The following is a 26538-nucleotide window of genomic DNA, read 5'->3' on the forward strand; positions in this document are numbered from 1 at the left end:
TTGATCTTATGACATAGTTCTTATTAACTGTTTGATCTCTAGCTAAAGGTGTTAACTAGCTGCTCAATGCCAGCCAAGGACTGCCGTCAAAAGCTGATGGAGTTCTTTCTAATGTATCAACTTTGGATCCTGATTCCCTTCATCCGCACTTGACAGCAGCTTTTGATAGGAGGCTGAGCGGTTCTTGACAGCGAAAGGTGGGCTTATGCAGCGCAGAAGTGAGTCGGGACTGGGAAATCTAGAAAGGTATGTGAAACATCTTAATTTCCTCATAGTGCCATGAAAAGCAGGGCTGTTCCTTTTGGAGTCGCAGAGGACATCTATGTGACACCCGGAAATTAAAATACTTCTGGCTTATTTTTCCAGTTATATATATTTACAGCCGGAGGTCTTTTGGTATTCTCAGAAAAACAGATTACGATACAAATCTGTTGGTACCCCCACTGTTTTCAAGGGCAACTAAGTGACTTGGCAATTTGAACTCCCCATCCTTCTGGTTTCTGCTGGGTAGCTAGGGATAACATTGCAGCCAATGGCTTTACCAGTGTTTTAACCCCAGCTATAAGAATACTGGGCAAACATGGTCCTTAGAAACACAAAATCTCTATAGTGCAGAAGGAGGCCATTCAGCCCATCAAGTCTGCACCGACCACAAACTCACTCAGGCCCTAATCCCGTAACCCCACATATTTACCCTGCTAATCCCCCTGACACTAAGGGGCAATTTAGCATGGCCAATCAATCTAACCAGCATATCTTTGGACTGTAGGAGGAAACTGGAGCACCTGGAGGAAACCCAATCAGACACAGGGAGAATGTGCAAACTCCACAAAGACAGTCATCCGAGGCTGGAATTGAACCCAGGTCTCTGGCACTATGAGGCAGCAGTGCTAACCACTGTGCCACCGTGCCGCCATTAGAATCTGGCTTGTTTAGACTATAATCATTTAAGAATATCATGTGTAGAAGAACCAATGATAAGGAAATAAGCAGCAGGACCTCAAGGCTAAATTAAAATGCTAAAAGAATCCTTACTGTACAAAATTGAATAAAACAAACGCGAGTAGTAATGGCTAAATAAGTACACTGGGGAATTAAGATAATGACTCTAAACTTAATCCAACAGACATAGCCCCGATACACTGAGGGAGAACGTTTTTCCTGTGCTTCTCACTCTGAAAAGTTTTTTTTAAATACTCATACTCTGAGAGGCCATTCCTTTTTCTGTGGGTCTGGCTGCATAGATTCTGGTTCAGGTCTCTCTGACATATATTCCTTCCAATACGAACCTCTGTTCCAAGTGTATGCATTATAGAGAATCATGATACTTGGTGTCTATTTTGTAGCTGGATTTCATGGCTCTTTACAGAGCAACTTGGTCCGACCCAATTTTCCACAACTCCCTCTGTTCTTCTTTAAACACACGGAACGGAGTTCTCCGGTTAAACACAAGACTTGACATCTGAAGCCTCCTAGTCAGCTTCTCCTACACTTACGATTTTCCAAAACAAAACCCCGCCAGTTTTCCTTTTAGAACATAGCTCCAACCTCAGCAGTTTTCTCCGTAGCAACCTCCGAGCTTTCTTGCTTCTAAAAACCTCTCAACAGGGTCTAAAATCCAAGCATTGTTTGTGAGCACACTCAGGCATATTAAACCAAACCAAAAGTAAATAACCCACAAATCAGTTTAAACTGAAATCAAAATTCCATCATTCTTAACCCTTAATATAATCCATAATCCAGATAGTTATAACACAGTAGAACAGCAAATTCCTAATCAAGTCTTGATTTTGAATAGGCTTTAGCTTTCAACTTGCTAATTCTTATGGGAAGACGAGGTCGTGGGTGCGATCTTTCCAGCCGTTCACGCCACGTTCCCGCTGCAGCGAGGTCGGAGAATTTGGTGCCCAACCAAATCTCCGTTCACTGCAGCAGGATGGGAAATTCCCGGCCTATGTCCTGAAGAAGCAGTTCTCTTTGCCAATTAAAATGCACTACAGATTTTCCATGGAGTTCCCCGTTGAAAGTACATAAGTGTGGGCCCTTGACAGAAAACGGCAGAACATTTTCCCTTCCACTAAATTGTGATCTATGGAGTGAAAATGTTCGGAAAATATGAGAATAACAAAAATAACCAAAGTTTTGGAGGTTTTCACTTTATCTATTAAATAGAATAAGAAATCTTACAATCATGAAATTATTACAGAAATTGGGCATCCATCACGGACAGCACTATATCAATCACAGTAACTTTAGCTAAAAGTGCTACATGTGCATGATTCATGATCAGCAAGACTGTTTTATCAGATATGAAGACCAAAACTTGCTTAATTACTCTGGAGTAATTTCACCGAGCACACATTTATTAATAAACCTTAACTCCTATAATTGATTTGATGGTTGACCATTAGTTCATTATGTATGTCATTAGGATTGATAATACATTGATATTTTCAAATCATAAGTTTAAATGAGTATATATATCTATACTTGGACTGTCGCTACCAAACTACCTTACAGTAGATATCAAATTCGCTGGCCTGAATTTTCATGGGCTGCAATCCCAGCACTTGCACAGGAATTACCTGGCTGTTTCCGCATGAATCCCGCAGGAAAATCCAAGATTTTCCAGTGGGCACCATTAAGGTCACAACTCCTACCTGCTGATGGAAATCTGATTTGGAGATGCCTGGCCTGTGGAAGGAATTATGCTAACATGAGCTATTATCTGTTTCTTTGTAATGGATCCAGTTCTCACCCGCTGAAGACTCCAATGGGCCATTTATTTTCCCTCAGAATGCTGGCATCTCTCTTCTCATTCAGAATACAAACCTTGTACTCAATCCTTGCAAGATGAATATGGAAGGTTCCAGCAAAGCTAGTCCCCATTCTTAGCCCCACACCCCGCCTTGTGAAGCTTGCCTTGTATTAGATTGCATGCAAATCCAAATATCTCTGTAAAGATTTAAATATAGCTGAAGTTTCACTCATTCTGAAGCGCCGTAAAGCCATTCTTTTTATTTTGTGACGGTTGGGGGGGGGGGGAATTGCCAACAAATTGCTACCACCTTTAATGTAGAGCATGTTCCAAGGCACATCAAAGAGAAATAATTCAGTTGTTGGAGAAATAATTGACAGCATGGTACAATAGGGGAGGATTTGGATGATATTTTTAAAATCATGAAAAGTAGGAAGGTGGAGATGTAGGAAAAGAATTTCCAGAAAATAATCCCGGAACAACCAAAAGCTTTGCCACCAATGGCATGGTTACACAGGAGAGCAAAAGAGCATCAACCATGGCGTGAGATGGAGGGGTGAAGAAATTTGCACAATAAGGTTTAAGTGAGGCCAGAGAGGGATTAGTAACTGAGGGTGATGATTATGAACTTGATACATTGGGGATGGGTGGCGGGAGGCAGATTGAACATTAGGAGTGATGGGGGTTAGAAGTGGAGTTTTGAACAGATTAGTCTTCGCATATGTGAGACGCAGTAGGCAAACAGGCAAAATATTACACAACCAAAAGAGAAAATGCTGGAAATTCTCAGCAGGTCTGAGAGCATCTGTACGGAGAGAAAAGAGCTGACGTTTCGAGTCCAGATGACCAGGTAAAAGGTATAGAAAGTGGGAGATAGTTAAACTGTAGGGTGAGAGAATGAAAGATGAGTCATAGCCACAAAATGAGGGGAAAGGCTAGGAGGTGCGAATCACAGTCCAGCATCTGCAGTAATTTGCTTTTATAAAATATTAGATAAGTTGAGTCTAAGCAACAGAACTTCAACAATGGTGATGAGCTAAGGGTGAAAGGAGAAATACAGCAGAGGAAGGCAGTTTTATTAATGAAAGAGGTGTGGGAGTTTGAAATTTTAGCTCAAAAATCACGGTGAAAATCCAAAAACAGCTGGGGTGTACTAGTTCCATTGGAATAAGTGGTGACATGTGTGAGGATAGACCACACGAGGAGGTTCAATGGAAAAGCGTGGACTAATTGACGATATGAAATATCAGAAGGTCAAGCAAGGATGGTGCACATTTACACCAACAAAGGATGTTGCTGATGACCGAACAGATTCTCACTGTACTGGCTGGTGAAAGGTAAGATGGAATGGAGGCATTCAAATAGAAAGATTTGGGCACGGTAAATATAAAGCTCGATAGCAGTAATTCATTCTGGACCTAAAGTAATTAGAGATGGAACAACAGTCGGAAAGGAAAATGGGATTGACTTGTTGAGGAGAGGGGATGACAGCAGCAAATTGAATGGGGGTGGGATTTACCCCAAATTCTTTTAAAATAAAGACCCTTCTGCAATATTGTGAGATGCTTTCTCATTTAAAATAACATTCTGTTATTGGGTACTTTTATGAAAATCTATATCCATACCTCATCACCACAAACATTTCAATCAATGCGAAATTTCAGTCAGTCACAAAAATACAAAATACGCCCAACATCCCTTTTACCTCTGCATTCCCAAACTGATTGCGCAGCAATGCTAAGAACTCAAGAGTATAGAGTTTTCCACAGGTCACACCAAGTATTTACAGCACATTATGAGTCATTCATATAGTTTAGTGCCACGAGCACAATTCAGGCACCGATCTTTCACTGAACCAGCAGTCTGGTTATTTTAATATTGGTCCCTATATCAGTTTTCAATCCTAGAACAGATCATTAAATGCCTACTCATTCCTCCAAGTCACTGAATTCTCTGATAACTGGAAAGAAAATGCTCCTCAAATTATATGCTGAAACCCTCTCTAACCTTCATCTATTATGTCATAGATTTCCACTGGACATCTTCAACCTTTAAGTTAATGCTATTAAATATAATCTCCATATTGATTTATCTTAAAACAATCTCAATACATGCAATCTTCTATTAGCAAAAGGGTGAATGTTGCAAACATTTTGCATCTCCTAATCACTGTAATTTCAGATTTAATTATTATAGCTTCCATTTTGAGAGTTTATTCCTCCTCTGGTCATTTTCGTTATGAGTGCCAAGTGCTCATCCAGATACATACAATCAATCAGCGCATCGAGTCCGCACTGACACATTAGAATCACCTCAACTCCCACCTATTCCCATCTGCCTGCACTTGGCCCATAGCCACATTATTGTTAATGAAAGGAACTATGTTCTCCACACTGGAGAAAGTTGACACTGCTCGTTGACGCGATGTATCCTTCATCATCTCACCGCAGTTCAGAAAGCATCAGCTGAAACGAACCGTAAACAAATGCAGTCATCTCAATGAAGTTTGATCCATTTTGCAAAAATAAATAGTATTACCCTGCCGTAATACTGAGTAAATCAGCTCAAATATATGCTAACAAGACATTGTGGTAAGTGTACCAGAGAGGTGTATTAATAGAAGAGAGCTCCAAGGACAATGATAAAGCACATTAGCTAGAGTTCTTAGTGCAGGCAATGTGAATCATATAATGTATCAGATGCCCAAATGGAACTATCACCCTACAAGGTACTAATAAAATCCAGTGTTATTTGACTGTAACCAAATATTAACGTGGACTAGTTGATCCTGTAGGGATTCCTTAGTTAAAAATGTTTGGATGTATTATCCTCTATGACAAAAATACTAGTGAGAACAAACAGGAACGAGTGCTTGGGTAGAAGACGGAATACTTGAGGCCATTGTTCCAGAACCACAACCCTTAAAAGGCAGTTACACTGTAGGGCATAACATAAGTAAGCAAAAACATGCTGTTGCAACTATTGATTCTAGAATATAACATGGAAATATTGTAGAGGAAATTACATCACAAAAATCACAGGGCCAATTCATATTAAATTTTCAATACCACAAATAATCACACAAAAATGTTTCCCCGTAACCCCTATTACAAAGAGAAAGAACTTCAAGATTATCCATTCAAAATTTTGGAATAAATGAGAAAATGAATGTGTGCATTTGGTACATGAAATACAAAAAGTCAGGAGAAACTTTGACGCGAGTCTGTACGAGTGTATATTAACACTGCTACTTTCTCAGTTGAACTCCTGGAGAAAGTTTAGAATATTTTATCTGTTAAAAGATGGTAGCTAAATAATGGTTCCTGCTGTTGAAGTTTAAGAGCATCAGTTTAGGAAAGAGTTCAGCTGTTGATTAGATTCCTCGATTTCCTGGTTATGGTAACTTGGTGTAAAACTTGTTAACTTTTTGTCTTGTTGGTTTTGTGCATTTATTCGTCTTTTTTCACTTCCTTGTCCATCTTCACTTTCTCATTGTATATCTGGAACTGCGAGTCCGTTCCAAACAGCTTGTCCCACCATGTGAAGGTTGAAGAGTAGTTTCCAACAAAGTTCATGTGATGAAAGTCATGGAAACGGGAGCCCCCATAAAACGGCATCAGGTGCAGAGGATTTAGGGGAACATCATAACCACTGAGAAAATATAATGCAAAATAATTAGCGGAGAGTGACGAACCTCAATCGTACACGTGCATTTCATTCCCGTTATGGAATGCAGGGTGGAATAATGCGGGGATGGGGTGGGGACACTGGACAGCACATCCCTCGGAAACCATGTTGGCATGGAGCCGATGGGCTCCCTGCTGATCCACCCTGTCACCCATAAAGCGTTGTAGGTGGGATTATGGGAGAGAGTGGGGTCGGAAGGATGGGGTGGTTCAGCCTAAGGAGAATTGCCCCATGATTGGCCGAGGAGCCCCGAAGAGCAACCCCACCCCACCCATACATTTAATGTTTAAAGCAAGTCTAGCTTCCCACTTCCACCCTGCCAAATGTATCATGGCGCTGGCAGCGTATAACATCCTTAATTGACCGTTACCCGTCTCCCCGCCTCAGTATTATGGGGACATGAGCTTGGGAGTAGGCGGGAAGATGGTGAGATGGGTGCCCACCCCCTTTTACATGCTGCCCCTCCCCCCAAGCAGGAAACACACCTGGTGGGGGTGCACATTTGTTATATTGCTTCTCTGTATTTAGCATTTGATTTTTCTGTATTATATTTCATTGTTCCCAGGAGCAGGCTGAGGGTAAGAGAGTGGGTTTGCTGACTGTAATTAATTATTTATTTTTTCAGTTAATTTTGGGTTTAAAATCGGAGGTTTTTTTCAAAACCGGAAGTCAGGCCAGGAGTGGCCAGGGGAAGTTTTTGGAGGGTTTAAAAAGGGCTTACCTTGGAGGTTCAGCTTCATTGTTCCCAGGAGCAGGCTGAGGGTAAGAGAGTGGGTTTGCTGACTGTAATTAATTATTTATTTTTTCAGTTAATTTTGGGTTTAAAATCGGAGGTTTTTTTCAAAACCGGAAGTCAGGCCAGGGGAAGTTTTTGGAGGGTTTAAAAAGGGCTTACCTTGGAGGTTCAGCTTCATTGTTCCCAGGAGCAGGCTGAGGGTAAGAGAGTGGGTTTGCTGACTGTAATTAATTATTTATTTTTTCAGTTAATTTTGGGTTTAAAATCGGAGGTTTTTTTCAAAACCGGAAGTCAGGCCAGGAGTGGCCAGGGGAAGTTTTTGGAGGGTTTAAAAGTGCACCAAAGTATACAGCGGGCAGCATAGTAGCAGGCAGCAGAGTGAGTGGGAAGTTGAGTGAGCTGTCAGGGCTTTGGCTCACAGGGCTTGGACGAGCAGGGGTGAGTTTTTGTTTCCTTACACTCTTATTAACTTTTCACTGTCTTACTTGACATAAAGTGTCCAGTATGAGTGTGAAACCAATGTGTTGTTCCCAGTGTAGGATGTGGGAGGTCCTGGAGGCATCTGGCCTCCCGGACATCCACATCTGTGAGGGGTGTGTCGAGCTGCGGTTCCTGAGAGACCGTGTTAGGGAGCTGGAACTACAACTCGAGGATCTTAGGCTGATGAGGGAGAATGAGGAGGTGATAGACAAGAGCTATCATCAGGTGGTCACACCAGGGCCACGGGAAGAGGCCAAGTGGGTGACGGCCAGGAAGGGTAAGGCTAGGGTGGTTGAGAGCACCCCAGTGGATTTGCCCCTGCACAACAAGTACTCCTGCTTGAGTACTGCTGGGGGGGACAGCCCGCCTGGGGGAAGCAGCAGTGGCCGTGTCTCCGCAGTGGAGTCCAGCCCTGTAACTCAGAGGGCTAAGGAAAAGAGGAGGAAGGCGGTATTAATCGGGGACTCGATGGTGAAGGGGACAGACAGGCGTTTCTGCGGAGGTAGGCGGGATTCTCGCATGGTGGTCTGCCTCCCTGGGGCCGGGATCCAGGATGTCGCTAGTCGCGTCCCGGAAATCCTGAGGTGGGAGGGAGAGGAGCCTGAGGTAGCGGTACATATTGGTACCGCTGATGTGGGTAGGAAGGGAGAAGGGGTCATGAAAAGGGAGTACAGGGAATTAGGGAGACAGCTGAGAAAGAGGAAAGCAAAGGTAGTAATCTCAGGATTACTGCCTGTGTCACGGGAAGGTGAGGGCAGGAATGGAGTGAGGTGGAGGATGAATGTGTGGCTGAGGGACTGGTGCAGGGGGCAGGGATTCAGGTTCCTGGACCATTGGGACCTCTTTAGGGGCAGGGGTGATCTGTATACAAAAAACGGGTGGAACTTGAATCACACGGGGACCAATATCCTGGCCGGTAGGTTGGCTAAGGCTACTGGGGAGAATTTAAACTAGATAGGTTGGGGGGAGGGGAGCTAGAAGAGTTGACTAGGATCAAGGAACTAATTGATGGGGGGGAGGATGCAGGGGTAAGGGGAATTACAAAATTAATGGTAGAGGAGAGGGTGCAAGTGAATGAAGGCGGTAATTTAGATAAGGGAGTAGAGGGAGACGGTGTTCGCGACTCATCAAAGCGGGTCCAGATAAAAGCTGGAATAAGGACACTTTGCCTGAATGCACGAAGCATTCGGAACAAGGTGAATGAGTTGATGGTGCAAATCAGCACAAGTGGGTACGATCTAGTGGCCATTACAGAAACGTGGCTGAAAGGTGACCAGGACTGGGAGATGAATATCCAGGGGTATCAGGCGTTTAGGAAGAATAGACAGGAAGGAAAAGGTGGTGGGGTCGCGCTATTAATAAGAGATAATATCAGGGTAGTACTGAGGGATGACATAGGCTCTGAGGAACAAAACGTGGAATCATTATGGGTAGAGATGAGGAATAGTAGAGGGAGAAAGACACTAGTAGGTGTGGTATATAGGCCCCCAAATAATAATGTTGAGGTAGGGAGGGCTGTAAACAAGCAGATAAGGGATGCGTGTAAAAACGGAATGGCAATAATCATGGGGGACTTCAACATGCACATTGACTGGCAGACTCAAGTCGGTAAGGGTGGAATGGAGGAAGAGTTCTTAGAATGCTGTCGGGATAGTTTCCTTGAACAGCATGTTACGGAACCGACGAGGGAACGAGCTATTTTGGATCTGGTATTGTGTAACGAGGTAGGTAGAATTAAGGATCTTATTGTGAAGGACCCTCTTGGGTCTAGTGACCACAATATGGTCGAATTTCTGATTCAGATGGAAGAGGAGAAAGTTTGGTCTCAAACCAGTGTCCTCTGTTTGAACAGAGGGAAATATGATAGGATGAGGGATGAATTGGCTAAGGTAGACTGGGAGAGCAGGCTGGCAGGTAGGATAGCTGAGGAACAGTGGAGGATTTTTAAGGAGATCCTTTTCAGTTCTCAGCAAAAATATATTCCAGCAAAAAACAAGGATTGTAAGAAAAGGGAGAACCAGCCGTGGATAACGAAGGAAATAAAGGAGAGTATTAAAATAAAAACAGCTGCGTACAGAGTGGCCAAAAATAGTGGAGAAACAAGTGATTGGGAAAAATTTAAGAAACAACAAAGAGAGACTAAGAAAGCGTTAAAGAAAGGAAGGATAGACTATGAAGCTAGGCTAGCAATTAATATAAAAAATGATAGTAAAAGTTTTTATAAATATATAAAAAGGAATAGAGTGGCTAGAGTGAATGTTGGACCCTTGGAGGACGAGAGGGGGGAATTAATAGTGGGAAATGAGGATATGGCTGAGTCTTTAAATAAGTTTTTTGTGTCGGTCTTCACGGTGGAGGACACAAATAGTTTGCCAAATATTAACGATAGAGGGTTGGCAGCAGGAGAAATACTTAATACGATTAATGTTACCAGAGAGGCAGTGCTGGGTAGACTAATGGGACTGAAGGTGGACAAGTCCCCGGGTCCGGATGGAATGCATCCCAGGGTATTGAAAGAAATGTCAGAGGTAATAGTGGATGCGTTAGTGATTATTTATCAAAACTCGTTGCATTCTGGGGTAGTGCCGGTTGATTGGAAAACGGCTAATGTTACGCCGCTGTTTAAAAAAGGAAGGAGACAAAAGGCGGGTAACTATAGGCCGGTCAGCTTAACGTCTGTAGTAGGGAAAATGCTGGAATCCATTATTAAAGAGGAGATAGCAGGGCATCTGGATAGAAATGGTTCGATCAATCAGACGCAGCATGGATTCATGAGGGGAAAGTCGTGCTTGACGAACATGTTGGATTTTTATGAAGATGTGACGAGGGCGGTTGATGGAGGAGAACCGGTGGATGCGGTGTTTTTGGATTTCCAAAAGGCGTTTGATAAGGTGCCCCATAAAAGGCTGCTGAAGAAGATTAGGGCACACGGAGTTGGGGGTAGTGTGTTAAAGTGGATTGGGGACTGGCTATCCGACAGGAAGCAAAGAGTCGGAATAAATGGGTGTTTTTCCGGTTGGAGGAAGGTAACTAGTGGCGTGCCGCAGGGATCGGTACTCGGGCCGCAACTGTTTACCATTTATATAGATGATCTGGAGGAGGGGACGGAGTGTAGGGTAACGAAGTTTGCAGACGACACAAAGATAAGTGGAAAAGTGAATCGTGTGGAGGACGGAGAAGATCTGCAGAGAGATTTGGACAGGCTGAGTGAGTGGGCGAGGATATGGCAAATGGAGTATAACGTTGATAAATGCGAGGTTATACACTTTGGAGGAAATAATAACAAATGGGATTACTATCTCAATGGAAACAAATTAAAACATGCTACCGTGCAAAGGGACCTGGGGGTCCTTGTGCATGAGACGCAAAAGCCCAGTCTGCAGGTACAACAGGTGATCAAGAAGGCAAATGGGATGTTGGCCTATATTGCGAGGGGGATAGAATATAAAAGCAGGGATGTCTTGATGCACCTGTACAGGGCATTGGTGAGGCCGCAGCTGGAATACTGTGTGCAGTATTGGTCCCCTTATATGAGGAAGGATATATTGGCATTGGAGGGAGTGCAGAGAAGGTTCACCAGGTTGATACCGGAGATGAGGGGTTTGGATTATGAGGAGAGGCTGAGGAGATTGGGTTTGTACTCGTTGGAGTTTAGAAGGATGAGGGGGGATCTTATGGAGACTTATAGGATAATGCGGGGGCTGGATAGGGTGGAGGCGGAGAGAGTCTTTCCACTTAGTAAGGAAGTTAAAACTAGAGGACACAGCCTCAAAATAAAGGGGGGTCGGTTTAGGACAGAGTTGAGGAGGAACTTCTTCTCCCAGAGGGTGGTGAATCTCTGGAATTCTCTGCCCACTGAGGTGGTGGAGGCTACCTCGCTGAATATGTTTAAAGCGCGGATGGATGAATTCCTGAGCGGTAAGGGAATTAAGGGTTATGGGGATCAGGCGGGTAAGTGGTACTGATCCACGTCAGATCAGCCATGATCTTATTGAATGGCGGGGCAGGCTCGAGGGGCTAGATGGCCTACTCCTGCTCCTATTTCTTATGTTCTTATGTTCTTATATTGTCTCATTAATAGAACTGCTGAATTCTGGTTGCAGGAGTGGGTGTTTAGCTCATCGTCTCTGTGCTAGCACCTCCACTGTAGCTGTTGGCGATGACCTGGCAGAGTGGATCGTCTGCCCAATTTTCAAGCTATTGAAGGATACGCAGGCACGTTCTCTAAATAACAGGTGACGTGCCTTGCCAGCTTATCACCCAGGCAGTGAAGTGGAAAGGTAACCCCAGCAACAGTATTCTCATTTCCTTGTTCTTTCCCCATAGCTTTTAATATTTTTCTTCTTCAATTATTAATTCCCCATTAAAACCTCCTGTGATTAACTCTGCTTCAGCAAACACCTGCAGTAAAACAGTTCATATACTTAACTTAAACTTGGTGTACCAGGCAACGGCCGGGTGCCAGTGATCCTGCTTAGCGCTGCTGCCTCACAGCGCCAGCAACCCGGGTTCAATTCCAGCCTGGGGTGACTGTCTGTGTGGAGTTTGCACATTCTCCCCTTGTCTGCGAGAGTTTCTCCTGGGTGCTCCGGTTTCCTCCCACAGTCCAAATATGTGCGGGTTAAGTTAATTGGCCGTGCTAAATTGCCTCTTAGTGTCGGGGGATTAGCAGGGTAAAGATATGGGGTTATGGGGATAGGACAGGACCTGGGTGGGATTGTTGTTGGTGCAGGCTCAATGGGCCAAATGGTCTCCTTCTGTACTGTACATTCTATGATTCTATAGGCTGTACTTATAGGCCCATTCTCGCTCTGATCCCCGTTGTCATCAACTTTCCCCAGGACTTGACACATCACAAAGGCTTCACAGCCAGAAGCCCTCGTGAACAGGCAAGGCGAGCAATCCATCCATGTTCACCTCATAAGTGATCCCACTACTGACTCCTGCAGGTCCACGCTGGATTTCCTGGCAGCTGTCAGGGGTGTTCCAGTTCACCATAATCACTATTTGACCCAGAGAGAGCAACAGGAGCTATGAACATTTCACTGTCCAATGCTTCAGCTAATGGACTACATCCGCTCACCCTAGCCCCAACCACTGTGTTAATACTCTTCAAAATCACCCGCTAACACTCTCTTCAACTTGTAATAAAGAACCTTTGCCCAATTTTCATATACAACACCTGAGCTAGCAGGTACTGAGCTGGCGATTGAACCACACTGCAAACAAAGTTGCAAAGTCAAAAGCATCAACTTGTTTTCAATGTCTAACATCGATTTTCAATAAGCTTGGATCTGAGGGGGCCCGGGTGGCTTTCTGCCACCACAGCAGGCATTGGCAAGGGACCAACGTACTGTCATCCTGAGGGGGTGATAGGCCAATCCGGTTGCATCCAGCCTCCAGTATTCTGTAACTTGATTTTGTGTCTCTGTGCCCTGTTTGAGAGCAGATTTCCACTCCATCTGACGAAGGAGCGGCGCTCCGAAAGCTAGTGGCGTTCGCTACCAAATAAACCTGTTGGACTTTAACCTGGTGTTGGTAGACTCCTTACTGTGTTTACCCCAGTCCAACGCCGGCATTTCCACATCACCATTACTGGGTTCAGAGCAGGAAGCACTTCAGTGTCTTGGCTCAGGCAATGCAAGTCTTTCCAATCTCCATTTCTTGCATTACAACCTGGGTATAGCACTCGGCACTCCAGGTTCCCCAGCACTCAGAATCAGCCTCCAGCAGTCACAAGGCATATTGTAGAAACTCTGTTCATTCCAATCACTTCCTCACTTGTCCTTACTGCAGGTACTCAGATTTCTGCTTTTACCTGCTGGCAACGGCTAAGCATTTTACTCTTTTTCTAACTACAGAGAATCTTACTGACTAGAATCTTACTGACAGAAAAATGAACGGGAGCTGAGATCATTTTGGAGGTCTGAGCCCTGCCTGTGTCAGCAATCTTCCCACTAATGCAATATTATAGGAGGTCACCTCAGTAAAGCGCAATAGGCGGCACACAGTTGAGTGAGGGCCAGCTGGCAGTCCCACTCAGACAGGTGAGCACGGCCCAGCTGCTGGGAGAGCGAAGAGGGCGCCCTCACAACAAAATGCAAATGGCACATGAACAATGAGCTGGGGCTATTGGGGGCATCAGTGTGGAGGGGATCACTTGCAGATGAATACATTCAATTGCAGATGTATTGCATGCAGCCTTTCTGATCTTTTATCTCTGCATATGTCTATGATGGCACTACAGCCTCCCATCATGAAGCCCGCTGCCAAACTGTTGCCTGGCTCTGGAGATGCGCAACATTGGAAAACCTGCCTCCCTTTCTGAAAATCGTCACTAATTGAGACTTTAAGAACCTTAATTGCCTGCCTGCCTCTGGTGAGTGGAATTCCCACTTCCACTGACAGCCCTCCCCTTGGGAAAGACCCCCGGAGGAGAGACCGTAGAATCCCTACAGTGCGGAAGGGGACCATTTGGCCCATCGAGTCTGACCCTTAGAACTCGGCCCATTGAGTTTGACCCTTAGAACTCTGCAGTATCCTAAAGCCAAATTCTGTAGCAAGCTCATCCATATTGTTACATAAAAATGTAGATTCTGTGATTAGATTGGTTAGAAATTAGGGACATCACTGTATCATAATATGGAATAGATACAAACAGGATGAGCCCATCCAGATGAAATGCCCCATCTTACGGCCTGATCAATGTCATTGCCATTTGAAATGGGGTGTCCACACTGCTATGAAGTTCTCAGCTAAATGCGGACATTGGATTTTTAAAAATATGGAAAATTATAATATCCGAGCAATGAACTACCCCTTAGCTTCATGAGCGCACACAGTTACCAGAACTATTTTAGGAAGGAACAAACAGGTAAATATTCTCAAATACAATCTATTGCAAATAACTGGGGCAAGCTTCTTTCAAACTGTGTAAAGATTCATCAGAAAATTGTACCAACTGGTTTATAGCTTCACTGGATTTAATGTTTCAATAATTTAATGTAGCACCTTCATACTATGGAAGAATGTATTATGAATCTGGCGCAACAATATATATTTAGTTAGAATGTTCAACATGCAGGTTAGAAATATCTCCTTTTTATTTCAATCATTAAATGTAAAATTCTTATATTTCTTGGCTACTCACCTTCTACCATACTTCCTTGTGCACTTTACACTATTTACAAATGACATCTAGCTCAATGAAATCTCACAGATATTAAGGTTCTTCAGACTTTTTTTTCACTTTTAAATTGCATAAACATTGACTTTGAGGGGTAACAACTGAACTTTACCTGTTAAGATGTCTATTGTCTCACTGTTTAGTTGTGCAGTTACATTGGTGATGTAATGTGGAGTCAAAATGAATTAGGAAATATATTATGTAGGTCAGAATCAATCATCTTTTCCCTCTGGCTGCTGCCTTTGGGATGCCCAGATTCCCTCATTCAGTTCCCCAAACTCCAAGATGAAATGATGTTACTTTTACATCTAAGCAGTTTTCATTTAAATTTTATAAAACGAGCATCTGACAGTTGGTTGCTTTCTCTTAGCCTGGTCCTAGAGTTATAGACCCTCCTATTCCTGAAGCCTGTATATCTGTTGCCAGAATGCAATTGAATAAGGTCACCTTAAAAGCGACTGAAGCTCACCTCTCAATCCTGTTACTGTAATGTTCTATATGGGCTGTTTCCTAATACAAAGATTCAACTAAACTCCATTGTGATGATACTGTGCCTTTAAGAAATGTATTTTATTAATGTTCCTTTGCAGGATTTTGTTGGCACCGTGTTGTCTGCAGCCAGTGTCCTCTAATTGTTACTGAAGCAATATAATGGACATCACCAGATCTTAATCTGATCTAATGCAGTGTTCTGTGCTTTAATGGTCCTTTGGGGTTTGCTGAGTGGAGCTTGATTGACAGTTTATGTCATGTGGTTAGGGACAGCTATGCTTCAGAGAAAGGTCCAGTTTTAGTTTATTTTCTTAGTTGTTGCTAGAAGCTGGTGGAAGAAGGCAGTGTCTCTATCTCTCTCTCTCCAGAGGCTTGCTGAAAGTTCCAGGATGGGAAGCCTCAAAGATTTGATCCAACATTCAAAGGACCAATTCACAGCAGGTGTTAAAAAGCTGAACATCCAGCATCACGTGAACATACTTGCTTTGTGTGCTAAGTCTGGAGAAGGGTGTGTGTCCATGGGATGCTATTTAACTTGGAACAGCAGAGATAGCTATTAGGAGTTACACTGTGTTGTGTTTAATTCTTGTAATTGGTAAAAGTTATGCTAAATCTTTTTGTTATATTTTAATTGTGTTCCTAAACAAACTTTATTTGATAAAAGCTTCCTAGTGGGTCGCTTGAATCATACCTGGAGTGAAACACCTTATGCTCACCAATGCCAAAATCAAATGTAAAACTTAGGGTCTAGGCTTACGTCATAAAACACATTGGAGCTTCTGGCCTGGGTCTTAACACCATCCATAAAGGAACAAGCACTTGGAATAAGTAGTTGTCTTAAAATATTTCATTCAAATCTGTGGAATCAAGCAGTATTCAATATCCTGATGTTTGGATGGTGATCCAGTCGAAGATCAGTGCAATCTTTTATTGCATGGGGCTTACATTGATCGGTGAAAGAAGAGACCTTTTCCCTGTAATTTCTGTCTAACTCATTCTCAAACACTAAACAAATAGGTCTTATGGTGCTACTTGAACAGTATATTTACCTGTGTACATCTATTGTTTCTAGGAGACGAAAGGTCACCCAAGCCCACAGGAGGATTACGTGATTACAGAAGATCATGATGCCAATGAAGAAACCCATTCCGAGGATGAGTGTCTCTGCTGGGTGGGCATATTCAGCCTGCATGCCAAATGGAGCCTAAATAAATACAGAAATTTGAAGAAAACTAAAACTGAGTGACGCTTGCACAAGGTAACGTTCGCTGAAAGTAAACACTGATAGAACGATGTAAAAAAGATAGCAAGGAGGGCCAGTGAAGGTGCAATGAAAAAGTTCTACTGTACTGTTAATAACAATAATTAATATGAAGCCTTTGAAAGAATTCAGAGGTGTGGAACAAACAGTTGCTGGAGACTGCAACTATTCAATAAGTGAGCTAACTCCAGACTTACTGGTTTTGTGGTCAGATCACAAATATATTTTGTATATTCACTTGGTCTCAATTCCTGCAGCAAAAATGGGTCAAGCAAATGCACACAGTTTACAATTTCATTTTTAAAAATGTGTATTAATGCGAGAACAATTCTAATTTGCATTGTCTAGAAAATCCGACCTAGATTCAGGGTGTGGCCCAAGTGCGGCAAGTGTTTCACATGCCTAAAGGGACCGGTCACAGGGCCACAAGAAGATGCTCAACTTGGGGCACAATGTATTATTGTCAAACTGCAGGACCTAAGGCAAGGTGGTGATGTAGGTCAGTGTGAACAGGGCCAATGGGTGAATGGAGCTTTGAGCAATCTGCAACATCGAAACCAATGGGAAGGTAAATGGGTGATTCACAACTGCCAAGTTTTCTCATCGTGCCCAAAAGGAAAACACCCTCTGTCAGTGCCTGTGAAATAGGTGACTCACCGTAAATTCATGATGAACTTTATGAATATATTTGTATATTCTCTTGTGATGCAGCAGTCGGTGTAGAAAGTAGTGCCAAGTGTCCTCCACAACAGCACAACCCAGGCATTGCATTGCAATGACCTGCCTGTGTCAGAAAGAGCAATAGAGCAGTATTTAGGATCGTTACATCAGTAAAGAAACTCCACCGGACTTCAACTGAAGGAATTCCATGTTTAAACCACAGCAATAAATTTTCTGACTTTGCACCGCTGTCAAGAGCCTTGTCCATCAGCAACACACATCAGAATTCCAGCTGCATTCTGCTCAGGAACTTCCAACCATTTTAACTAATGACCCATGCCTGAATTTCTGCTCTGCAAAGCCAGGAGGTGAACTTGCCCACCAGCAGCACCGTCAGAAAATTACCTCTCACTATTTTGCCCGTTGTTCCATTATTTCATTTTCTGTAACATGATCAAGATTATTTTCTATTAACAAGTAACATTAAAATATGTACTTATTATATACTGGCTACAATACAGCAAGCAGTGTCAAGGCACTGCAGGAGGCGTTGATCAGATAATAAGCCAACATTGGGAGATTAGGGAAGGCAACCGAAGCGCTGGCTAGTTAGGTTTTAATGAAGCTTCTAACAGAGGGGTGAGTGATTTAGAAGAGCATTGGGTGTGGAAAAGTAGATTGAAGATTGAATGGTGGAAGATGCAAGCTAAACACAGGATTGAAAGAGGTTGCAGATTGAGGTTGTAAATGAATACTCCAGAGTAGGAGAACCAGTTGAAGATTGATAAGGGCTGGGATGATAGACGGCACATGATTTAGCAACAGCAATATCCAGATAGAGCACGGTAATCATCTGCTGATATCAGATTCAAATCTGTAATATTCAGGATTTAATGTGGGGTAGGATGCAGGCAATTGAACTCAGTATGATTTGGAGTTTGTATTGGGTGCAGCTTGGGAGGCTGGCTAAGTTTAGAAAATTCAAGCCTCGAGATGAATAACTATGAACAAAGGCTTTATAGGTAGTGAGATGAGGCAAGGATATCTTACCACCGTGGCATGTTGTCCCAGTTGTAGGGAATGTTGAAGAATTCAGTGAAGTAATAAGTACCACAAATCAGTGGCAGCTGGATGCAGAAGTGGTTGAATAGCAGCACTTTGAAGCACTTCCATTGTTTCTCAATACTCTCTGGCTTGTCCTAGATTCAAAAAGGATGATGATAAAAGAACTGTCTCATTATATGAACAACCTACTTTACAAAAGCAAATGCAGGAAACAAATTAATAATTTTTCAACATCTTTTCTCCTCTTTTTTACAACACATTTTGCCCTGAATATCAGACGATCACAATCCTGGCAGTTATAGTGGAATTCGACCCACTGTCCTAAACTTAGACTCTGCTACAATTTGCACAGTGCGAGTGCTCTCCATTTGCACCTACCCCAGGTATTGAAAGCATTGATGCCTCCCACGCCACCTTTCTCATGGAGGTTCTAGGCCACTTTCTCCCAAACTCATGGTTTAGGGAATACTGGCCACTTGATCCATGGCTTTTGTTGTTGTTTGTGGACAGAAATTCCACCCTTTATAAGGCCAATCAATCATTCCTAGAAACCACAAAGACTTGGCATTTGATGATTCTAGTCTTTTCCTGGCTCATTCTGCTTCCCGGGGAAGTTCAAGGTTAGTTTTTGTTTAAACAGCAACTAATGATAACGTCATTAAGGGAGCTAACTTGGACAAGTTACGTTAGACAAACAGTGCTTAGTTTGTGTTCATATAATTGAAATTCTATCTGGTCTAATTTAGATCTCTCATTCTGTCCATTCATTTTTTCTTAAAATTATTCATTCACTGGATGTGGGGAAGGTGCTAATCCATCTTCTTAAATACAACTGAATGGCTTGCTAAGACATTTCAGATGGCAATTAAGAGTCAAGCACATTGCTGTGGGTCTAAAGTCATGAGTAGGCTGGACCCGGTGAGGATGGCAGATTTCTTTTCCTAAAGGGCACTCCTGAACCAGATGTTTGCTATTACTGTTTATTTAATCTAGAATTTATATTCCTGAGTTACTGTGGTGAAATTTAAAATCATGTGTCTGGATCATTTGTTCAGGTTTATAGATCACTGATCCAGTAGCATAACGACTATGCTACTGTGTGCAGTTTTTTAAAAATTCTTCAATTACTGGTATTATTTACATTCTCTAGTTAAACCACAAATAAACACGTTAAAGTTAATTCAAATGTTCAAACCATCACGCAAACCAGCCTCCCATCCATTGACTCTGTCTATACTTCCCACTGCTTGGCAAAGCAGCCAGCATAATTAAGGACCCCCACGCACCCTGGACATTCTCTCTTCTACCTTCTTCCGTCAGGAAAAAGATACAAAAATCCGAGGTCACGTACCAACCAACTCAAGAACAGCTTCTTCTCTGCTGCCATCAGATTTTTGAATGGACCTACCTCACATAGAACATAGAACAGTACAGCACAGAACAGGCCCTTCGGCCCACGATGTTGTGCCGAGCTTTATCTGAAACCAAGATCAAGCTATCCCACTCCCTATCATCCTGGTGTGCTCCATGTGCCTATCCAATAACCGCTTAAATGTTCCTAAAGTGTCTGACTCCACTATCACTGCAGGCAGTCCATTCCACACCCCAACCACTCTCTGCGTAAAGAACCTACCTCTGATATCCTTCCTGTATCTCCCACCACGAACCCTATAGTTATGCCCCCTTGTAATAGCTCCATCCACCCGAGGAAATAGTCTTTGAACGTTCACTCTATCTATCCCCTTCATCATGTTATAAACCTCTATTAAGTCTCCCCTCAGCCTCCTCCGCTCCAGAGAGAACAGCCCTAGCTCCCTCAACCTTTCCTCATAAGACCTACCCTCCAAACCAGGCAGCATCCTGGTAAATCTCCTCTGCACTCTTTCCAGCGCTTCCACATCCTTCTTATAGTGAGGTGACCAGAACTGCACACAATATTCCAAATGTGGTCTCACCAAGGTCCTGTACAGTTGCAGCATAACCCCACGGCTCTTAAACTCCAACCCCCTGTTAATAAAAGCTAACACACTATAGGCCTTCTTCACAGCTCTATCCACTTGAGTGGCAACCTTTAGAGATCTGTGGATACGAACCCCAAGATCTCTCTGTTCCTCCACAGTCTTCAGAACCCTACCTTTGACCCTGTAATCCACATTTAAATTAGTTGCTACCACATTAAGTTGATCTTGCTCTACACCCTAACAATGACTGTAACAATATATTCTGCACTCTCTCCTTTCCTTCTCAATGAACGGTATGCTTTGTCTGTATAGCACACAAGAAACAATACTTGGATACTAGTAAAGGAGTGGGTAATTTCTGCTCCAGAATGTTGGAGCACAACGAGGCGAGTGCTCATTCTCTGTTATATTTGTAATAATTATATTCTAGAAAGTATGTAATACACGTGACAATAATAATAAATTAAATCAAGTCAAAACATACAGCTGTGAAGGGAACTTTGCTCGAAGCACAGCAAGGAAGGCTGAGGTTTTCGCAATAATTGTCGCTACTCCTGTAAAATGCAGTTTTGCACTTTTACATTTAAAAAAACATATATCTCAGAATATTTCTTGCAATTATTTTTCTTTTCAGCTAATATTTATGTTGCAGTGAAATGTTAAGGTCACACTTGTACATTTACTGTGAGCAACTCTACCCAATATTTTCAGTAATAACTAGCATTTCCTGGGGTATATCTGACAAGGGTGGATGATAGAAATACAGCAAATTTAACCAGGACACCACTCTGGCCGTGGTTCTTAAGGTATACGATTACTGCTGCGTTAACATCCATGGGCATTGTAGTCAACCAAGTCCAGATCAAGAGTTTTATAAAACCAGGGACTGTAGGTATAATCCCCAGTGGGAGGGTCAGACTCACCTATATTTTTTTGGCATAAGTTACATTGCTTGCTCCTCCTCACAACTCCTTACTTGGCTTGGACATATATAACGAACGTTTACTGAAATATGCTAACAGGAAACTTGGGTATTAGTAAAGGAGGGGGTAATTTCTGCTCCAGAGTGTTGGACCACAGCTAGGCGAGTGCCCATTCTCTGTTATGTTTGTAATAATTACATTTCACAACGTTGAACATGTATTCAGCGAATACCAAAACAAAAGTTTTCTTTTTGGGATTCCAGATGCCTGTTACAATTTTTCCACTCATTCTACATTTGGCCAATGATGGGTCAAAATGTGTTACAATTTACGTTGTATCAATATGGAAGTAGCAAGAGGCTGAATGGGACATTACAAATACATACAGTACCTGCACTCGAAATTCCGCAAGTTTTTTCTTGCACATTGTTTACTTGTACGCTATCCTAAATATAAACCCGAATCCAGCAGAAAGCATTAACTATTTTCCATTTAAACTCACAGGAATATTGGATGGAATGAGTGGCTATTTGAGATACTTTCTAGAATTCAAAAGGTGCCCCGGTCCCACGGTAAATAATACACACCTTTCGCCCCCCAAAAAATAACTATTGGCTTCAAACAATCCTTACCTTTTGGATCTTATACTTCTGCATGGCTGGAATAAACTGAAAGATGAAACCAGGTAAACAGAACAGGAAATAAACGCCTTCGTGAACCAGGAGAGAGCCCCATGTAGCAATTTGAAACTTGGTGAAATTTTCCAGCATGTAATTCCATGCATTTTTAAAAGGCTCCTGTAAGGGATTCTGAGGGAGTAGAGAATCCATGTAGTCCATGGCTAGAATGGCAGAGGTGATGATGCTGCTGTTTGCATCCATTCTACAGGCTGAGTGTCTGATGTTGTGGGGAAGCAGCCGGGCTGCCAGAGCTGAAAGAACAGCGCCTCATCCCAACACTAACCCGCGATCTCACTGACAGCCCAGGCCACCAATTGAAGCAGGGGATCCCTCTGACTGACAGGCCTACCAGCCAATCGGCGTGCGGCCAGGAGGCGGGTCCCAGATCGCCTCCTCTCGACTCATGCGGATCGGCGGCCGCTGATTGGACGAGCCAGTGGACTGATGTTGCGCTGTGTGGACAATCCAATATGAGCAGGATACGTCACTGCAACCCAGACTGGCAGCAGAGGTAACAACAACACCCCTTACACCCATTCATATCATCCCTTCCACTCATTCATATCACCCCTTCCACTCACCCACTTGTATCACCCCTTCCACTCATTCATATCACCCCTTCCACTCACCCACTTGTAGCACCCCTTCCACTCATTCATATCACCCCTTCCACTCACCCACTTGTAGCACCCCTTCCACTCACCCACTTGTAGCACCCCTTCCACTCACCCACTTCTATCACCCCTTCTACTCACCCACTTGTATCACCCCTTCCACTCATTCATATCACCCCTTCCACTCACCCACTTATATCACCCCTTCCACTCAATCATATAATCCCTTCCACTCACCCACTTGTAGCACCCCTTCCACTCACCCACTTGTAGCACCCCTTCCACTCAATCATATAATCCCTTCCACTCACCCAATTGTATCACCCCTTCCACTCACCCACTTGTATCACCCCCTTCCACTCATTCATATCACCCCTTCCACTCACCCACTTGTATCACCCCCTTCCACTCATTCATATCACCCCTTCCACTCACCCACTTGTAGCACCCCTTCCACTCACCCACTTGTATCACCCCTTCCACTCACCCACTTTCATCACCCCTTCCACTTACCCACTTTCATCACTCCTTCCACTTACCCACTTTCATCATCCCTTCCACTTACCCACTTTCATCATCCCTTCCACTTATCCACTTTCATCATCTCTTCCACTTACCCAGTAACTCACCTCCTGACTCCCCAAAGCTTGTCCATCATCTACAGTAAGAAGTTTAACAACACCAGGTTAAAGTCCCACAGAATTCCCACTCACCTGAAGAAGGGGCTTGGAGCTCCGAAAGCTTGTGTGGCTTTTGCTACCAAATAAACCTGTTGGACTTTAACCTGGTGTTGTTAAACTTCTTACTGTGTTTACCCCAGTCCAACGCCGGCATCTCCACATCATCATCTACAAGGCACAAGTCAGGAGTGTGATGGAATACTCCCCACATCCCTGGACAGTTGCAGCTCCAACCACACTCAAGAAGCTTGACACCATCCAGGACAAAGCATCCCGCTTGATTGGCACCACATCCACAAACATCCATTCCCTCCACCACTGGCGCTGTGTAGCAGCAGTGTGTACTATCTACAAGATACACTGCAGCAATTCACCAAAGATCCTTAGACAGCACCTTCCAAACCCAAGACCACTTCCATCTAGAAAGACAAGGGCAGCACATATATTGGAACACCACCCCCTGCAAGTTTCCCTCCAAACCACTCACCATCCTGACTTGGAAATATATCATCATTCCTTTGCAGTCGCTAGGTCAAAATCCTGAAATTCCCTTCCTAATGGCATTGTGGGTCAACCCACAGCATGTGGACTGCAGCGATTCAAGAAGGTGGCTCACCACCATCTTCTCAAGGGCAACTAGGGATGGGCAATAAATGCTGGCCAGCTAGCGACACCCATGTCTCACGAATGAATAAAAAAAACTTATTCCTGTCTGGCATTAGCAAAGCTCCGAACAGGATTAGACAGGGTAGATACAGAAAGAATGTTCCAGATGGTGGGGGAGTCCAGAACTAGGGGTCATCGCTTGAGGATAAGGGGTAAACCTTTTAGGACTGAAGTGAGGAGAAATTTCTTCACCACGAGAATGGTGAATCTGTGGAATTCAGTAGTTGAGGCCAAAACATTGTGTGATTTCAAGAAGGAATTAGATATAGCTCTTGGGGCGAAAGGGATATGGGGGATGGGGAGGTGGGATCAGGGTATTGAATTTGTTGATCAGCCACGATCAAAATGAATGGTGGAGCAGACTCAAAGGGCCAAATGACCTACTCCTGCTTTTAGTTTCTGTGTTTCAAAATCCGCTGGAGTCATGTTCTGTGCCTGAGCCCTTGTTTTGCTCCTGATTCAACATTTCTAATCATAGATTCACGGACCTTCCCTCTTTTTTAGGGTTCTAGACATTCTAGTGCTGGCCAAGTGAAGACAATAACAGAGCAAGTGCTTCAGAAAGCTGGGGCACTCAAAACCTGTGGAGGGGAGGTCCATGGCATAGTGATATCCTTCAGAGGCAGTATGAGGATTTAAATTAAGATTGAAAAGCAAAGTTCAGGGATGATATTACCCTGTATCACATGCTGTGCAGGTTAGGCAAAGCCAGATTAAATTCAAAAACCTTCAAATCTTGATGCCTTCAAATCTAGATGCTCTCTCAATCCAGAACAAGAGGTCATAGGTATAGGTTGAGACACGGTGGCACAGTAGTTCGCACTGTTGCCTCACAGCGCCAGGGACGGGTTCGATTCCCAGCTTGGATCACTGTCTATGCGGAGTCTGCACATTCTCCCTGTGTCTGCATGGGTTGGTTACCTCTCCCACAGTCTGAAAGACATGCTGATTAGGTGCATTGGCCACGCTAAATTCTCCCTCAGTGTACCCAAACAGGCAGCGGGCGGAGCGTGGTGACTAGGGGATTTTCAGAGTAACTTAATTGCAGTGTTAATTAACGTAAGCCTACTTGTGACACTAATAAATAAACTTTGAAATTTAAAACTGAGATGAGGAGGAACTACTTCTCACAGAGGGTGATAAATTTGTGGAACTCGCTGCCCCATAGCGCGGTGGAGTCTGAATCATTAAATGGTTTAAAGGAAATATATTTCTGATTTTAAAAAAACAGGTTAAAGGGATATGGAGAACAGGTAGGGAGGTGGATTTCAGACCAGGGAGAGATCAGCCATGATCTGATTGAATGGTGGAGCAGGCTCGAAGGGCTGAATTTGCATACCCTGCTCCAAATTCCTATGTACCTATGTTCCCAAGACTGTTGGAAAAGAAAGGAAACAATATTGCTATGCATTCCCAAAGATATAACATTGCAGAGAAGCCATTTTAAAATGTATTTGTCTTTGGTAAGACCAGATCTAGAGGACTGCACGCTTTGTTGGTCTCCTGATTTCAGGAGAATGTTCAGTCATTGGAGGGGCTACAGTGAAAAGGCCATTCCCTCAGGTTCTGGGCCGATGAGAAAAGATTGCCTACCCTGAATCCTTTTTCTCTTGAAAAAAAAGACTGTGGAAACAAAGGCAGAAATTGCTGGAAAATCTCAGCAGGTCTGACAGCATGTGTAGAGAGAGAAAACAGAGGCATGACTCTTTATAATTGAAGTACGTAGAATTCTGATAGGTTTAGGCAATTTGAATCAGGTATTTCTGCTGTACACAGAGTACAAGAGGACAACAAAATAAAAGGCAAAACGAAGAACTTTTTTAAAAAGGCTGCAAGTTTGTGTAAAAAATTGTTTATATGGTTAACAGAACAAAAATGTTTCATGGTTTTAAAGAGGTATATGGATAGGTACCTGTTAACAAATAACATTTTGGATTTTTTAAAGTACACTGAGGGAATACTGTGGATAATGTGGGCAAAAATGAGATTGTCTTTTTAATGCCAGGGGGAAGGTGATGGCCTAGTGGTATTATCGCTAGACTATTAATCCAGAAACTCAGCTAATGTTCTGGGGACCTGGGTTCGAATCCCGCCACGGGGGCAGATGTTGGATTTAGAATTCAATTAAAAAATTTGGAATTAAGAATCTACTGATGACCATGAAACCATTGCTGATTGTCGGAAAAACCCATCTGGTTCACTAATGTCCTTTAGGGAAGGAAATCTGCCATCCTTACCCAGTCTGGCCTACATGTGACTCCAAAGCCACAGCAATGTGGTTGATTCTCAACTGCCCACAGGCAATTTAGGGATGAGCAATAAATGCCGGCCAGCCAGCGACGGCCATGTCCCACAAATTAATTTTTAAAAAGTTAATACAGAATTAGAGCTATACCCACTAGAGGCTAGGTTGAGACTTTCCAATTCAACAACAACTTTTTTGTAGCATCTTAATGTGAGCAGACCAATCAGTCTCAAGGGAATAAGAGCAGAAAAGTAGTTTAAAAAGTTGGGAAAGAAATGGAAACAATTGCCCGGATTTTGTGGTTTTCGGCGAATGAAGAACATTATTTGCTCATTGTGCTGCCCACTGACCTCTCTAAGGGGATGGTGTAGGTACACTCTCAGTGCTGTTAAGAGAGTGAGTTCTAACCATTGGCAATGAAGGAACAATGAGATATTTTGAAGT

At 43.3% G+C, this 26538-nt stretch overlaps 1 protein-coding gene across 1 annotated transcript; it reads right to left on the minus strand.

The window, feature by feature from the left end:
• Positions 1–5349: 5349 nt before the first annotated feature.
• LOC144505103 (methylsterol monooxygenase 1-like) lies at positions 5350–22185 on the minus strand. The gene is made up of 5 exons (XM_078230928.1): positions 21842–22185; positions 18311–18459; positions 17258–17384; positions 16389–16543; positions 5350–6409 (listed from the first exon to the last, which is right to left on the minus strand). Exons 1-5 carry the CDS (start codon positions 22088–22090, stop codon positions 6208–6210), a joined length of 882 nt encoding a protein of 293 aa, XP_078087054.1. The 5' UTR covers positions 22091–22185; the 3' UTR covers positions 5350–6207.
• Between the last annotated feature and the right edge of the window lie 4353 nt (positions 22186–26538).

Source organism: Mustelus asterias, chromosome 16 (genome assembly GCF_964213995.1).
Source record: "Mustelus asterias chromosome 16, sMusAst1.hap1.1, whole genome shotgun sequence".
NCBI classification, from domain to species: domain Eukaryota; kingdom Metazoa; phylum Chordata; class Chondrichthyes; order Carcharhiniformes; family Triakidae; genus Mustelus; species Mustelus asterias.

What these genes read in the sequence shown, in the direction of transcription:
- LOC144505103 (XM_078230928.1), bottom strand. Translation starts at nt 22,090, where the DNA reads ATGGATGCAAACAGCAGCATCATCACCTCTGCCATTCTAGCCATGGAC. An exon ending in AGAAGTATAAGATCCAAAAG is followed by an intron (nt 18,460 to 21,841) that starts GTAAGGATTGTT and finishes TTTTGAATCTAG; the next exon opens with GACAAGCCAGAGAGTATTGA. An exon ending in GAAACAATAGATGTACACAG is followed by an intron (nt 6,410 to 16,388) that starts GTAAATATACTG and finishes ATATTTTCTCAG; the next exon opens with TGGTTATGATGTTCCCCTAA.